The 16,874-nt window shown below is 40.9% G+C and overlaps 1 protein-coding gene across 1 annotated transcript in view; it reads right to left on the minus strand.

The window, feature by feature from the left end:
- igdcc3 (immunoglobulin superfamily, DCC subclass, member 3) overlaps positions 1–16,874 on the minus strand; it is a 59,215-nt gene that overhangs the window by 9,527 nt on the left and 32,814 nt on the right. The window contains exons 6-9 of the mRNA XM_079666235.1: positions 15,215–15,373; positions 9,505–9,670; positions 1,477–1,724; positions 144–308 (exon numbers count right to left, since the gene is read on the minus strand). Coding sequence (XP_079522361.1) covers positions 144–308; positions 1,477–1,724; positions 9,505–9,670; positions 15,215–15,373 — 738 coding nt within the window. The remainder of the gene's footprint in view (positions 1–143; positions 309–1,476; positions 1,725–9,504; positions 9,671–15,214; positions 15,374–16,874) is intronic.

Consider the following 16,874-nt stretch of genomic DNA (forward strand, 5'->3'; position numbering starts at 1 on the left):
AGTTAAGTGATGACTACTAGCTCAAAATCTTTCATTTTTCCCACTCTCAGCAAGCAGTTCAAATCTATATTGCAAACCTCCAAGCATGTTTATTCTTGGTGATAGATATGCTGTGTGTTTGTGTTCTTCTTTCTCCAGCTCACCCTCCCCGTGAGTGGTCTCCGTGACACTGTCTGATGGTTTGCTGGCCCCATGGGATGTGTAGGCCTTGACGTAGAAAGAGTAACTGGTGGAGGGCTCCAGGTCTCGGATGATCTGCTGCAGCGTCGCTTTACTGAGGGCCTCCTCATACTCCATCTCCGCAGGGTCTGAAGGAAGACGATGGGTTGAAAACACATAAATAGGAAAAGAAAGCAGGAGCAGGCGTTAAAGTGGTGGAAATGGGATCAAGAGAGGAAACAATAAATACAATCTGTTTCTGTCATGATTTTATGATTATTGCCCATTTCGCTGGTTTTATCAGAGCAGCTCCGTTAGGTAATAGCTAATCTAGTTTGGCCCTGGGAGCCTGAATGATGATGGTTGGCTGAATTGCAGGGTGGAGAGAGGAGATTGAGGGGGCAAAAGGGGGAGTTTCAAAGGCTGTGTTAAAGCATTTTATTGCTCTCAATTCAGAGACAACCAACCATAACCACTATCTACATCCAGCCCTCAAACCATTGGGCCATACCATCGTGCAAGGGTAATTACAGATCCTATTGGTTGGCCCCCAGGGCCCTTAATTATCCATCTGATGAAACTATTGAGGAGAACAGCAGCTGGCGCTACGAGACCCTCACCCCACACAAATACACACAAGACACACATACTTGCCCAAAGCTGTAACAAACATACTGCATGTGTGTAAACAGGCATGCACATGTATGTACACACACAGACAGTATCATTCCAATACACTCATAGATCCCAAGGCCAAAATATATGAAGTTTAGTTATTTAATTATCCTCATTATTTCCCAGTATATAGTAGAGGCTAGGAACTCGTACTGTTGCAAAAACACAATTTTGGTAATTTATTAGATTCTATGATTTTACACTGCCACTGTAAGTTGGCATTGGATAGAAGTGTACCCGCACTGGGAGTTTCTTTTATAATTAATTGAAACTGTTTATTGGGCTGTTGGGTTGTTTCTCTCTGGGGTCCTTTTCAGATTTTCTAACAACAAAATGCAACTTGAAACATGAGATCACTTCCTTGTGTGTTCATTTTGACACATTTAATTGATCATAGAAACACCTTACTTAGCGTTAGAGATGAGAGTGACAGTCATTTATTAAAGGGATGCTGGCACCATTTGTAATTTGTGTGTTAGTCCTGCTCGCCAATTGTTTCCCCAGGCCACTCACTGTCAGTGTCAGTAATGTCTATCAACATCACTTCAGTATAAGCGTTTCATCAGATCATCATATCTAATGGTGACTTATTTTCATGTAATTTATTGCATATAGCCATTTAGATCTTCATTGCAGCCCTACCTGAAGTCTTGCGGATGTGCAGCACATAACCGATGATGTCCTGCGTGTTTTGCTCCGGCTTTCTCCAGGACACCTGGATTTTGGAGGGGGAGAGGGCCTCGGCCCGCACCTGGGAGGGCACACCGGGCAGTCCGTTGGCCCCGAGCACTGTGAGGCGGGCGCTGGCCTGTGTGGAGCCGGCGCTGTTCTCAGCGATACACTGGTAGATCGCCTCGTCGTCCTGGCTGATACCATAAATCGTCAGAGTGCTGTGAGAGGAGCAGGACAGAAGAGAGGGGACAGGAAGGAATCAAAGTGGGAAAGAAAAAAGAAAAAGGGGGATGTTTAGTTTCTCTGACATCAATATGAAAGAGAAGATGTTTGAATTTTCAAACCCAAAGAAGTTCATTTTAAAATGATGTTAATAGTTATTTTAAATTAATCTTAATTACATTTTATGATGTTATGTACCAAAATTGTTACATAACTACAATTGTCAAAATCCCCTTGTGACACTTTTCTTTAAAACTGAATTAATATCTGTTTTTCTGATCAAAAATTGTTTTAATGCGTTTCAACAATGCATAACCAGTGTTTGTCATTTAGAGATTCGAAAGCAACATCTTTGCATACAAATGAGACAGCGGTCTGTACTGTTTGTATGTACAAAGAGAAAAAATTATTACAAAGAACACAAACAAACAATAACAATGATATCTGTTTTTGACTAGTTTTCCTTATTGAGGAAAGTATACTTATATCTTCTTCTAGTAGAGCATCACATTTGATTGTATAGTTTTATGTCTTGAGAACTAACGTATGACTTGTCTCCAAGAAATAAATTACTCCACTGAATGAATGTACTGTAACTTCACACCTAAGGAAAGGACTGCACAGAGCAAAGAAGATGAATGTGACATTGTGACAGCATGTCAAAAGTGTGTGTGTGTGTGTGTGTGTGTGTGTGTGTGTGTGTGTGTGTGTGTGTGTGTGTGTGTGTGTGTGTGTGTGTGTTTGAGTGAGTTACAGAAAGAGCCACACATCACATCACACACTTCAGACAGCAGCAGTGTGCACAGAAGATCCTCACTACTCATGCAGAGGCTAGCGTGCACTTTCAAACTGATTCGTCTTCGACTCGAACTCACAGAGTAGATACATCTATTTCACTATTTCAAAAAATGTAATTTGCCTATATCAGTGAAACCTTTCATCTGTCCATCCCCACATAATGTACTCACCTCATCACTCATACCTATATACACACATACACATCCTCCCACGCTCAATGCCTTCACTCTATATTCCCTTTCTTCCACCCGACGCTCCTCACGTCGCACATCCACAACTCTGCTCTTTGTCTTTCTACTGTACCACTGCTGCTTCTTCTTCCCTCCCTCCCACCTGGCCTGTCTCCTGTTATAGGAGAAGTATAAGCTGTGTGTGTGTGTGTGTGTGTGTGTGTGTGTGTGTGTGTGTGTGTGTGTGTGTGTGTGTGTGTGTGTGTGTGTGTGTGTGTGTTGTGTGTGTGTGCATGTTGGGTAAGTGTTATTAGATGAGAATAAATAATTCCACTCCTCTTATTTGCCCTAAGGCAAAAATAAAACATTTAACATACTATTGAAATGAGACCCTGTGGCGCAAAACAATTCTGCATGCCATTTTCCTATCATGGCCATTTTGTCTGTATTTATCGAGTAAAATGTGCAGGAGAAAATTGAAAACGCACACATAATGTATACCTTGGCAATGTTGAAGGGCTTGTATCTTGACTTTATCTATTTTCTCTGCTTTAAAATACCTTGGTTTTGGCATTTTAAGAGATCAGAAGCGCTTTTCAATTGAAAGAAGGAAAACCCTCTGGCTCCTGGCTCTCATGCTGTGCTTTAAGTTGAAACAGTAGGATTGAATGCCGCAGGAGTTCACCACACCCTGCAGCATTCTGCCTAATCCGCCACTTGCAATTTCTAAGAACCTGTTGAACAGATTGTAATCTTTCTTTGACGGACAGGTAGCATAATTTCTGTATTAAATTAAAATGTATTAAGAAATGCCAGGTTGATCCCCGTGAGGGAAAGCATGGCATTTATTGAAAGAACTACATATCAGCCGTGTGCGGTGCATGGGGACTGTGACCGACCACCTTCTGGACCTGTGAAATTGGACATGAAGAAATTGACATTTCAGCTATCGACACACGGCGCTGAAGTCCAACCAGCCTCAGCGTGGTATGTCGGGATGAATTTGTAAGGACGGGGGGGGTGCCGTGCCGGGTCAGCAGGCAGGATGGAGAAGAGAATCGTTCCATTTGCTTTTCAAAATTGATGTGCTGGCTGGGATACAATTATTGTACGTCTCTAATCTGGGTCAGAATACGCTGCGAGGTGGAAGAGTTATTATTCTCCCTGCTCTGCCAGGTGGATTCAATCTGGACAATTATCAGGTCAGAGAGGCCCTCTGTGTTTCACCCACTCTGAGCCAATCTCACCTCTGACCCCTGAGGTGGCAGCAGTCGCCAGCCTCAGCTCACTACTCAACCATCACATTTCTGACAGCCTTTCATATCAGCGATGGATGGAGTGTTCGCAGACAGGCAGCCCTGACCAGACGCCGCAAAGAGGCCCCGGAGACACACTGCCCCGATGCCACCGGGCCTGGACGGGCCTCATGGGTGTGTGAGGGGAATGCAGGGAAATTTCACAAGACGTTGCGTATTTCAGAAAGTTCAGTAGCGGCCGGCATGTGTGCTCACTCACATGCAAGAACACACAGACACATGTATACATGAATTGCCAAATATACACAGTCTGATCCTGCTGACGTTTAGCTTATGAAATACCACACCTGATGTCCAAACTTCCTTTCCAAATTCCAAAACGATAAAAGCTTTAGTGGTTTCAACGTTTAGAGTATCCGAAAATAAGTATATGAGTAAGAGACAGAGAAGTAATTTGGAGATATACTGTATATTTTAACTTTTATAAATTATATTGTTCACATATCCCTTATAAATGATTTAAGATGTGGGATCAATAGGGTTTTTTGTTGTTTTTAATGTTTTACAAAGATAAGAAATATTCTGTGTTTTGGTTTCACCTTTGCATCATATTTGGGTGTGAACCAATACTTTGTTTTTTTTAGAGACTCTATAAACAACTTGGCAAAGGAGAATAGCGTCAAACCTGACAGACCTGATGGATGCTCGATGTTTAGAATAATTTGTTTTAGGCTGCATTGCAATTTTGTTGATTAAGATAAAAGAAAAACCTGGGGTACTGTAAGTACCCAAGGACTACGAGATGCAGTTAATGAAAATAAGTTAGAACTGCAAAGAAAAATACTTCTTATAAGTTAAGTTCTTTGTCTGGACAACTGTTTTCTTCTACAGGTGAAAGAAGAGAATAAGATAAAAACAGTTTCTCTTTCAAACATCCTCAGTAAAGGAGAGGACAATACCACACAAGGTTCAAGGGACTCTTTAAATCTCTCTTATAATGATTTTTTAGAAGAGCTTTTAAATAAATAGTTTTGCCCCGAATTGTACAATACATTAATATTCAACAGTAGAGCAAGGCCACCAAAGATCCCTACAAGGCGTGAGAAAAAAAAAGAAGGATGGGAAGTCTGAGTGAGACAGAAGAAGAGGTCTGGGAAGTATATGGCCTGAATTTGGGCTCTTTGCTTGTCTTACATGATCTCCAGAGCCAAGCTGTCCTATCCTGACAGGTTGACACCATCATTTACTCATCAGTTCAAGGTCACTTCACAGATTGATGGATAAGGCCGTGGGCCAGGGGAGTGGCTGACAGAGGGGCCTTGGGCCTGTTGTTTGGCTGTGTTTACTCTCCGTTGTCTCTGAGCAGCACCCCATCAAAAGCCAGCGTGGCCATTGTGGATTCAGCAAGAGGGAGAGGGGGAGAAAACTAAGGGGACAAAGAGAGAACAGGAGGAAGAGGTGGGAAAGGGGGAGGGGAGGAACGATGAGCTGTCTCTGGCCTGAGAGGAGGGAAGGGCCCAGGGATATGACTGATTACAGGCGGGGTCAGAGTTCAAGGCCAATGCCCAGGCCCCAGCTCTCTGTAATGGGGGCAGGAAAGGGGGATGTGGGGCACAGAGAGGGGCCGCAAACAAGAAAGGCACGTCTGGGTAAAAGAAAGAGAAGAAAAAGTGAAAAAAAGAAAGCCCTTTGAAAGGATTCTGCAACGAAATGTCCAGGTTTGTGTGCAGCCTGTTCCTTCAGATGTTGGCCATTAATTATAAAACACACCACGATGCTCACACACACTTGAAGCATGTTCTTTCCCTTACTATACAACTTAAACTCTCTCCACACCAGTGTCAAAAAGGATCCTATGTATTCTAAATTATTTACAGAAAGAGAGTAAACTGATCAAATGTTTATGGGATCTTTCCTTTAAATCTTCATTCATCACAAGAGAGAACTAAATGTTTGTCAATAGTACAGTATCACTTTAAAAAAACACAGATTGGATTTCAACCTAACGATTATTTCACTGTCTGATGTGAGATCACAGCTTGTACGTGTTTGATTATAAGTATTAGCGTTAGTGGCTTTATAGTGAGGCAAGTCCTTATAGTACATCATTAGTAACAGCTCTCATCCAGGCTTCTCATAGCTACAATAGGATGTTTCACAGGAGCCTGGCGAACAAGGCCCAATAATGTTCTGTTTACAGAAGCTGCTTATTAGCTTTTCTCTGACATCATTGCATCTTATGCAGCCTTTCCTGTTGCTGTGTCTTCCTTGTTTGTGTAAAGTGTGTAAAGAGTGTAAAGAGTGCGTGTGGACGAAGCTAGATAGTGCAACACGTTGGTGAATTTTCATGTTTGATTATGCGTGTGCACAAAACGAATGATGGAATGCACCACAGGGCTATTTGTGCACATACAGGGCTCACTTGCTTTTTGATTAATGTGTGTGCATGCATGTGTGTGAATGAAATGTACAATCGATTCCCCATCCTTCCCTTGTCCGATTCGCTTTTGAAGGTCAGCGTCATGAGAGATGGCTTAGGGAGAAACCTTAGTGTACAGTATGTGTGTGTATGTGCTTTTGTGTGTGTGTGCACACACACACACACACACACACACACACACACACACACACACACACACACACACACACACACACACACACACACACACACACACACACACACACATACACACACACACACACACACACACACACACATACACACACACACACACAAACACACACACACACACACTAATTAATATTTCTGCTAGGTACAGTACACGGCACTCACTATATGCAAGCTTCCCGTATCCGATAGAGTATATATATCTATCTATAGATAAGAACAGAATTGTTGTGCCGCCCAGAGCTGTTGAATACAATTTGCATATCATTACTGCTGTTTTGCCTTGGTTCACGAGGTAAATTGTGCCCTATGCCACATAATTTCCCTCCTTTCAGGACCTCCACTGCACTAAAAACACACCACATAGCTCTTTTGGCTTCAAGTTATTTTTTTTAATTTCATATACAGCTTAACTTGAGCGGATGGTTATAGCTCGCAGGGAGAGCATGTAGGCTCCAATGATAAATAAATAATCTAAAAATCTTGACTTGATTTAATCATGGGGGTTGGTTGTTCGACCCCTTTCTCCTCTAATGTGTGTACTGCACATGAAATGTTAACCATGGAACGCTATTCCACTAAATTATATTTTGGGAGAGGAAACGTTTATATTTAACAATTCTGGTAACTGTTCCCAGGCCACGCTAGGTGTGAACATTATTTCACTGGTAACATATCACATTTTTAACCCTAACCCATAAATCAGTTACTCTATTCAGATCCAATTTATTGAAAACATGTCATATTCTTTTTTTATTCAAAACAGTAAAAATGACACCTGAAGCCTACTGGTTTGCAAATGCGAATCTTTGCTGGGATTTACTTTAATCTATTTATAATAAACAAAGAGTACTTTTGTTTGGGGTTGGAGTTTGGGACATTGTGATGTTCAAGTCAACATTTCCCAAACAACTCTAATTAATAATAAAATAAATCGGCAATTAATCAATGATTAGAATAATTGTTAGTTGCGAATGAACGCAATCCAGGAAATAGTAACATTATCAAAAACAAAATAATAACCCTATAATTTCAGGGTTAACACTCTGGATAGGACTGATATTCACATTAAACTATTAACAAATTATTACGACAATAGAGATAATGATAACGACTCAGACTGATATGTGTTCTTTGTGTTCTCCTCACAGTTCAGCTACACAATACAAAAAGATGCACATCACGCTGCCCTGCTCTCCAAATGGCTGACTGCTTTTCCTGGTCAGCTAGCTGAGTTTATGAGATAATTAGCTAATGGTAGATCTCAAGCTGAGACCTGCCTCCTTAACCAATCACAGAGCAGAGTCTATGATGTATGACATGCACATTATAGCAGGTCTAAAGCATACACTAATGGTGGCAAGTGGAAAACACTATGATTCTCTCAACCCGCTCTATCTTTCTCCCTCTCTTCTCATTTGCTCTTCTTGCCGACTCATCATTTCTCATCTGACCACCAGTTCATTTTTTCTCCTCTTTTTTTATATGTCTGAGTCCGGCCTTTCATTTATTTCTTCCCCTCTCTTCTTTCCTCCTTTGTTAGTCCCTCGCTCAATCTCTCTGACTAATATGGACTGGTGGAGGCAAGTGGGAGTGGAGCAGTGTGTGTGAGCGATGGAGGTGTCCGCCCCCTTCACTCACTGCTGCGGAGTGCAAGTATTGATTTTTTTGGGTGCAACTTCAATATATTCACTTCACATCTCTCTTTTATGAATAATAACAAAATGCACGGATGGTTGGCTGCAAGGGTGAACTGGAGAAACGTAACTTTCCACATCCAGGAATGCATAAATGCAGAATTGACTTTAATGGATGGAGTGTCACAGTTTAAAACCACACACCCAGAAGTAATAGCAACAGGCTGGACACTCAAGTGCTTGAAACCATGTGAAGGAAAACTATTGATCATGACATCTTATCAGCTATCACTCTGTACAACTCACATGCAGCATCTACAACAGCTGAACTGTAGATCCAATGTGTAATTGCTCCTCTTTTATCTCTAAGATAGATCTCTGTCCAGCTACAGTACTGTAACCCACTGAATGCAAGTTTTACAGTGTGTGGCACTGGGAATGATAACTAGCAGAGCCTGTCTCGGGGTCCTCCTCCTAACGACATTCCTGGGGAGTGCCATGGGAAAGCCTCCAACATCCAGTCAATACGCTGCTCGCATACAAAGGCACAAATAAATTGAGGTTCATGTCTTGGCAAGCGTGTATTCCAGCAGCTGCCGTGATAGAGGCAACAGTTAAGCAGATACATTGAAAATGTGATGATGCCAATGATCAGCTCAAGGCAGCAGTGATTAATACTGACACCCATGTTACTTCTGCGAGCTCGGTCCAAGTTTGTCGTCAAGGTTGAGAGGAGATCGGCGCTGTGTTAATGACAGCTCGTATTATGTGGTGGATTATATCATTGTTCTATTTTCAGATTCAAATAATAATAAGATCACTGAACCACTTTCTAATAAGTCCCCCTTTATAAAGAGGTTAATAAGGCTGCAACACAAGTTGATTATTTATTTCCCATCAATACGACATAAAGACTCTTAATATACATGTAAAGGGTGACTTTTTAAAAATGGTACCAACATATCTTCTAATAGGAATTATCCATTCTGTTTTAAATATACCTACATGTAGAATATAAATATGAAGAATACATTGGTATATCAGATGTTAGCACTGCAAACGTCTTAAAAAACATGATGCCATAAACTTTGCTAAGCAAATTTAATTTTAAATAAAAAAATGTGAATAAAAGCCGAAAAAGAGAAGTTTCACCAAATGTAATGCAGAGCTCTAGTTTTGTTTGGTTATTGTTTTCTGAACCCAATGGTCCTTCAGATTGTTCTATCTGAAGGAATTCCTATATGATTACATATACGTAAGAATACAGGGAAAATGTTTGTCCTCACCTGTTGTTGTTCCTGAGTTTGACGTGGCCCCCGGGCTCCAGGATCTGCCCGTTCTTCAGCCAGGTGAGCTGGGGCTCCGGCTCGCCCTGTGCCTGGCAGGTGAAGATAGCGGTGGTGCCGACGGGCCGAGCGATGGACTGGGGTGCTTGAACAAACTTTGCCGGAGCTGAAAGAGGAAGGAGAAAGGGAGACAGATTAATCAGTGCCAGAGAAAGAAAGAGGTTGATCTTAGCAGGTTCCAAACGTTATATCAAGTGGTGTCAGAAGAAGAAAACAAAGCAAGAAAAAACAATATGGTTAATAAGAATAGAAAAGGCAAGAGAAAGCGGGAATGAGAGGAGACAGCTGCATGTAGGCAGGCAGCTGTCAATTACAATAAAGAAGCACCGTACTGCATTATACTGTAGGTGTATGATATAAATACCGTTACAATATATAAGACAGGGTCAATTAACAGGATTATATGAGACACCAGCTCAATGCAGATACAGGGAATTAAAAGAGAGCGAGAAGAGCAGAGAAGTGGAAGAAAGCTCTACCCTGTGCTTTAAAACAGCAACACATTTTCATGAAAATAATGTGCTACAGTTCATAGTTTCATCATTTCCTCTCTCATCCTATGCTACAGGCTTCCAGCTATGGTCAATTAGTGGTAATAACTTATTCATATGAAAGGATTCTGGTAGCAGAGAAGGTTCTTTCTTTGAATCACAGAGTAATAACGCTTTTATCCGCTGCAGTTTAATTAATAGTGGGGTGTTTTTATTTGAGCTGACAGACAGAGTCTCTCCTCTGCACTCGTTATTGTCCCAGACATTATCTGTGATTTGATAACCTGAATTATTTATTCCCATATTAACTAAGAAAAATGTTATGGTAATTATAATATCCCGGAGTAATCACTCGAGGGTAGAAAGCTTGAACACTAGGACTATCATATTGGATGATAAAAAACAGACCATTTAAATCATCATTACCTGGTAAGAGCAAATTGTAAAATGTCACCTTTAACAATAAAACTATTTTCAATTATGCTAAGTGACTTTTAATGCTAAGAAAAACCCTGCATGAATCTCCAATGGCAACAGTTGTTCATAAAGAGCTAAGCTTAAGAGATTATTAGTTTCAAGCCCATTCCTCCAGCATTACATCTTAAAAACAAGTCACACATACACAGGTCATCTTTTGAGTTAGTTTCTTTAACAGAAGTAAGTAGTGCAATTTATTAGGGACTATTTTTCGCAGCGGACTAATACCTTTTTGGTGCACATGTGAGCTATAGCTGCTGTGTATATGGGATTGAACGAACATGTCACTAAAAATATATTTTGTGCAAAAACAAAGGTCTATGGCAGAATGTCACATATAAGTCTTAGGCAACAATCAATTTATTGTGAGCTTTGTTCTTTTCAAGGTAAAGCTTTACATCAACAGCAACATTTTTTTACGATTATTGTGTTATGTCACGTTTTGTATGTCTTGTTTTGGGTGTTTTGCTGTTCTCCCTGTCATGTTTTCCTCTTGGTATATTGTCTGGTCCTTTTCCCTGTGTTTTTCCTCCTGTCGTTAGTTTCCCTGGTGTGTCTAATTGTCTGATTGTGTTCACCTGTTGCACTTGTGTTTCTCCTCCCCTGCCCGGCTGTATATTATGGGCTCAGAACAGTCTCATAATACACACATGCACACGGAAGGATTCACACTTGTTTTTCATGATCCGCAAAACGATTCACACTTGTGTTTTTCAATGCACACACAAATGTGTTCCGTTTCATATACATGTAAATAAAAGCAAACACAGAAAAAAGTTTTACATATGTATTTTTGATCCACACATATTTGTTTTCCGTTTAAATCCCCTGAACCTGCAAAGACAAACCGCTTTCTGTGCACGGATCGCTGTGCATTCGTGTGTGGGTTTTTTGAGACTCCCCTGACGCTCACCCGATTCGTACTTGTAATTTCTGTCATCTATAGCCAATCAGATGTCTCCTCCAGTCTAAGCCAATCACATGAGCGCGCCCCCACGAGGGTAGGATTTATTGCGTGCATGACGCTTCATATACGCATTTTGCGCAGTCCGGTCAGCTCGCTAAACAGAGGGCGGAGCTTCAGGTGATCATGCAGAGCTGCGTGTCTCCGTCAGACTCAGCAGCTCATCTGATCTCTCTCTCGCGTCCGGTTACACTTCACTCGCATTTATGCCCATATCGATCAGATCCAGCTCTCCTGATCGGCCTTTATAGAGAGCACCGATCAAACTATTAAGAGTGAATATCGGCCGATAATGACCGGCGGGGCTCCCCCCCGTTGACAGTTCACTGTCTAGCACTGGCTTCGTAGTGCACTGATCGATTAGGCTAAGCTAAACTGTAGCTGCTCCCTCCACACTCACAACTTCATAGAGACATAAATAAAGCAGCTGTATTCGCCATACAGGAAACACACATTTAAAACGGTTTTGCCTGCCGTTTTTGTGTACACACAAGCATTCATCAATGGTTCGGAAAGTGGCGCTGTACATTAATAATATAAAGGCTTGTATTTGCGTGCATTTCCAGTTCGGAAAGTGGCAATGTACTGAGAGTGGAGGTGTCCTGAGATTAGCGCCTGCAAGCAGGCTCCATGGACCTGTCAGCTCCGGACATCGCAAAATGCGTACATGAAGCGCTACGTCATGAACGCAAGAAATCTACCCTCGTGGGGGCGCGCCCATGTGATTGGCTTAGAATTGAGGAGACATCTGATTGGCTATAGATAGAAAAAATTACAAATACGAATCGGGTGAGCGTCAGGGGAGTCTCAAAAAACCCACACACGAATGCACAGGTCACACGATCCATGCACAGAAAGCGGTTTGTGTTTGCAGGTTCAGAGGTTTTAAACTGAAAACAAATATGTGTGGATCAAAAATACATTATGTAAAACTTGTTTCTGTATTTGGATTTTATTTACATGTATATAAAACGGAACACATTTGTGTTTGCATCGAAAAACACAAGTGTGGATTTGGAAATACAAGTGTGAATCCTTTTGCGGATCATGAAATACAAGTGTGAATCCTTCTGTGTGCATGTGTGTATTATGAGACTGTTCTGAGCCCATAGTTTCTCGTCTTGTGATTACCCCTCCCTGTATTTAGTCTTGTCTCTTCCTGTGTTCAGTGTTGGTTCGTCTTTTGTTTGTGACCGAGTTCACCGGTGAGTGTTCTGTTTTGTCCAAGTTATTATTTTATCCTTTAAATAAAGGCAATATCAGTGTAATCTGCATTTGTGTCCTGCTTGCTTCACCCACCGCAACACATTTCCAGCCACTGAAATATCTTTGTTTAATGTCTTTATTTCCCTTCAATTTTAATATGTTTGACTTCTTTCCCCCGGTTCTTTTGTCCTCCTTGTTGTTCCCGTCCATAAAGACAAAATGTTCTCTGACACTTTTTCAATGTAAGCATTTCGATTTTCCCATTAGAAAAGCTAAGGGGCCCTCAGGCACTTGCATGATGGCTGCTGACAGTGTGAGGTTCTTTATATATATTCATCTTGTACTCTTTCCTGTATTCGTTCTCTCTTCCTCTCTCACTCAGCGTGTACGTTCAGGACCGTCTTGAAGGGTGAAGGTCAAAGGGACCTCGATGAAAGCAATAATCTGCACCTGTTGGTTGGATCACGGCATCTTCCATACATCTCACTCTTTTTCTTCCTTTTGGGCTGTGACACTGTGACTCCACCCCCAGTCTTCATTTTGCTTGGATTTATTTTTGTGTCTCAAAGGAAAACCTTAAAATGAACATAAATGAGCAGTACTCTCGTCTGCATTCATTTGGTTGGAGTTACTGGCCGCTATGCTTTCTTTCTGAACTGATTTACCAACCAAACCATTTAAAACCTCTCATATTCACAGAGGTGTCAAGTGGACACTAGACTATTTGTACTTCAAAATAATAATTCTTCAACAACCTTTAGTTTCTAAATCTTTGTATTTTCCTATAATGAAATAAGCATCTCCTACACTGATTTTAGGTAACAGTACACCGTTTTTTCCAAAAATCCATAACAAACCCTAAGACATTGACACATACTTAACATCCATGGCTTTGTTCCTGCTGGTTGTGACACTTGTCTCTGACTTGACAGGCAGATAAAATGAAATATTGACCAGGATCAATACTGCCATGGTCTGAAGCAAAGCCTGGTCCATCTGATCAATATGTGAGTTTGAGGCAGATGCTGTATATGCCTGCTTGGTGACAATTAATGCCCCGGGGGGCCGCCCACACCTGGGCTAATCCCATTGGTCAAGACATGCATCTCTCTGGCCTATCATCAAACACTTTCCTGGTACAGGTTACGTCACTCGTTTGAAGATGAATGCACAGAGAGAATAATAAAGCAGAAGAAAAGTTGAATAATAAAAAGCATATTCGGAGGCTTAAATAGCAATACCTGTTTTGCATGGTATAACAAATTAACTATAAATATAATTTATACAAATGACAATTTATTGAAAACATATTTTATAGTTTTGTTCCAATATAAAAATATCCTACATTCATATACTGAAGGCTTACTGGTATGGATATACCTGCGTTGGAGTTTTGCTTTGTTGTGAAATTGAGAGTGGCTATACAAAAAGACCTCACCAAGTTGGCCTTGTTGCATGGTAACAATCTGATTGTAACCCTACTACACACATCCACCTCTTATACAGAGTTTATCAGGTTACTACAGGGCTTTGCAAAGCAAGAGTACAACTATAGGATTGACGTTTGCACTTTATAAAGCAAATGTATATGAGTAAGACTGCTTGTTACATTGTATTGATGATACTGTGTGTATGTTGTTGGACTAAGAGATTAAACTCAAAGGAGTTATAAAGATCAAAACCTGCAATTCAATACGCGCAAATTGCTTTTTTCCATATGTGTCCATAGGGAGGGGAAAAGACTGATAACTACCACACTAAAGAAGCAGGAGAAATACAGTCCTTTAGTTGAATGTGTCAAGTTGTGGCAGAACTTGATTAACACGCTGTGGTAAAAGATTGTGAAGTGAGAATACTTGACACAAAGACACAGTAAATCCTGCCTGCAAACTTTTATATCTTCTAACAATACTTGCTCCACAGACTTGAACAAAACCAGCAAACCATTGACATGTCTTATGTGTTCACCAAATCTCGAAAAAGGTTTTTGCGATAAAAGATGCAATTACATGTGCCTCTAATGTACTAAACTGCTCATGGTTTCTTGTCCGTGTGGAAGGGGCAACAGTGGTAAAAGCTTTTTTAAACAACATTTGAGTGACTTAAAGGTTGGTTTTACAAAAATGACTGCTTCATTTGATGTTGTAGGTTTCTTTCATTATTAATTATATCCACCTTACTGATTTGAATCATGTACATGTCAGGTCAAATGACATTTAAATACACTTTTAATCATCACACATGCACACACCAAAGCATAAAGTGATATATAGCCTTTGCATTTAACCCATCTCACTATTCGAAGCAGCTACTACCTAGCTAAGCAATGTTAGAAATGCTTTGTGTTGAGGATGGGAAGGCGGTGAAGTTATCCCATGGCAGTCCGAGTGCCCACCCACAGAATCCACAAGCTTTACCTAATCACCTGAATCCAGCTGTATTTCTGTGTTTCTCTCCACGACTCCTACACAACATTTTGAAAAATAGCACTTTCCTATAATCCTGAACTCACCTTGGACCACCAGACGTCCCTGAGCAGTCCTACGAACGCGGGTCCCCGGTTTGTTAGCAGCACATACGTAGACCCCTGAGTGCTGCACACCCACATCTGAGATCATCAGGTTCCCTGTGCCGAGTACCTGGATGCCCTCCACACCGATGGGACGGCCGTCTACCCAGGGAAGAAAGAGAGAGAGACGAATTGAGAAGGATGGGAAAATAATGACTGTATCTAGGGCAGCAGAAGAAAAGGACCAGGTGTGCACATCTACAGTATGTTTTCATGTAACATTGAAGTAAATGTGTCAAAGTGGGCTTGAATTCCCAGCAAGAAAGAATAAAACAACATTTACAAGTCAGAAAGAGGCAATGGTCATATTATCAGTCAAGGATGCAGCTATCAAAGCCCAGTGTATCATCCTTAGAATTGTAAGGTCATTTGACAAAGCAGCAAATACAACAGACTTAAATGTAATAAAGAAAGGAAGCTCACTGAGTTCCTGTGTGCTGTGTGAGCGGCGTTCATGCTTTAATTAGTTGTCTTAAAGGTAACTTGTTGTCAGGGTGACATTCTACAGAGGACATTCATCATCTGTTTGTTCATTTGTTATTGTTAGTGCAGCTTTTTTAGTAGGTGTTCAGGTAATAAAAGCTTTCCCACTTGGGCTGAAACTTTATTTTCTTTATGCCTTTGTCTAACAGTACTTTTGCTTTTAAACAGTTACGCAGGAGATGTTCCAGCTGCCACCGGGGGGGCCAGGAACTCTAACTGCAGCGTCTAATTTCCTATCTCCCTAATCCATAGGTGCCTCCTCCTGCTGTACTTACATGATAAACTCACACTTTCCAGTGCTTCTATCTGCAGTCTCTAACCCAACAATGGCACCAGTCTGCCTCTGATATTAGCTATGGGGCCAAGGGGGCATACTGATCCTATGTATGACTTCCATCTGCAGCCTGTAAGCCTGTATGGTCCAGACTTGACAAAAGGCCAGTCAGGAAGGCAGGGAGATGGCCACCATTTTGGATAAAAACCATATGGTCACGAAACAGCGCTTTTATATCTTTAATGAAAATGATTAAAGCATGGCCAGTTCTAGTTTATGCTGTTTGATTAAGTCTTCCATTAAATAACACTCATGTGTTTATTACAAAACATATAAAACAATATAGATTATGAAGGGATTATGAAGGGATCATAAAGGGATTAACAATAACAAGATCAACAATAAAACAGACAATTTGGACAAATTCAGTGAAAATAATAATGCAATTAAAATCAGCCTCAAGCTAATGGGAAAATATGAGTTGTGGGATGCTCTTTAATCAGATATATTTACTGGCCCTACATTGCAAAGCATCACAGAAAACCCACAGTCCCTCTCACAGCTTTTCAGGTGAAGTGAACAATCCACACAAATCTATGAAACGTAATCCAATGAAGATTTAATCTGGTGGTGATGGATTATGTAGAGAACAATATTAGTAATTAATCATGACAAATTATTGAAATGCAATAAATCACTCTAGCTTCCCTGCCGAGCCGTTTTGCTCTGCGTCTGTCACTGCCATTTGTTTAATTGCTATTATGTCATTTTTTCCATTATCTCGAACTAACTTCTCAGTCCAGAGAGCTTTTGTCTCAACAAAAGCCGTCTTGTTCTTTTCTTGCC

This window comes from Notothenia rossii (genome assembly GCF_949606895.1).
Source record: "Notothenia rossii genome assembly, chromosome: 2".
NCBI lineage: Eukaryota > Metazoa > Chordata > Actinopteri > Perciformes > Nototheniidae > Notothenia > Notothenia rossii.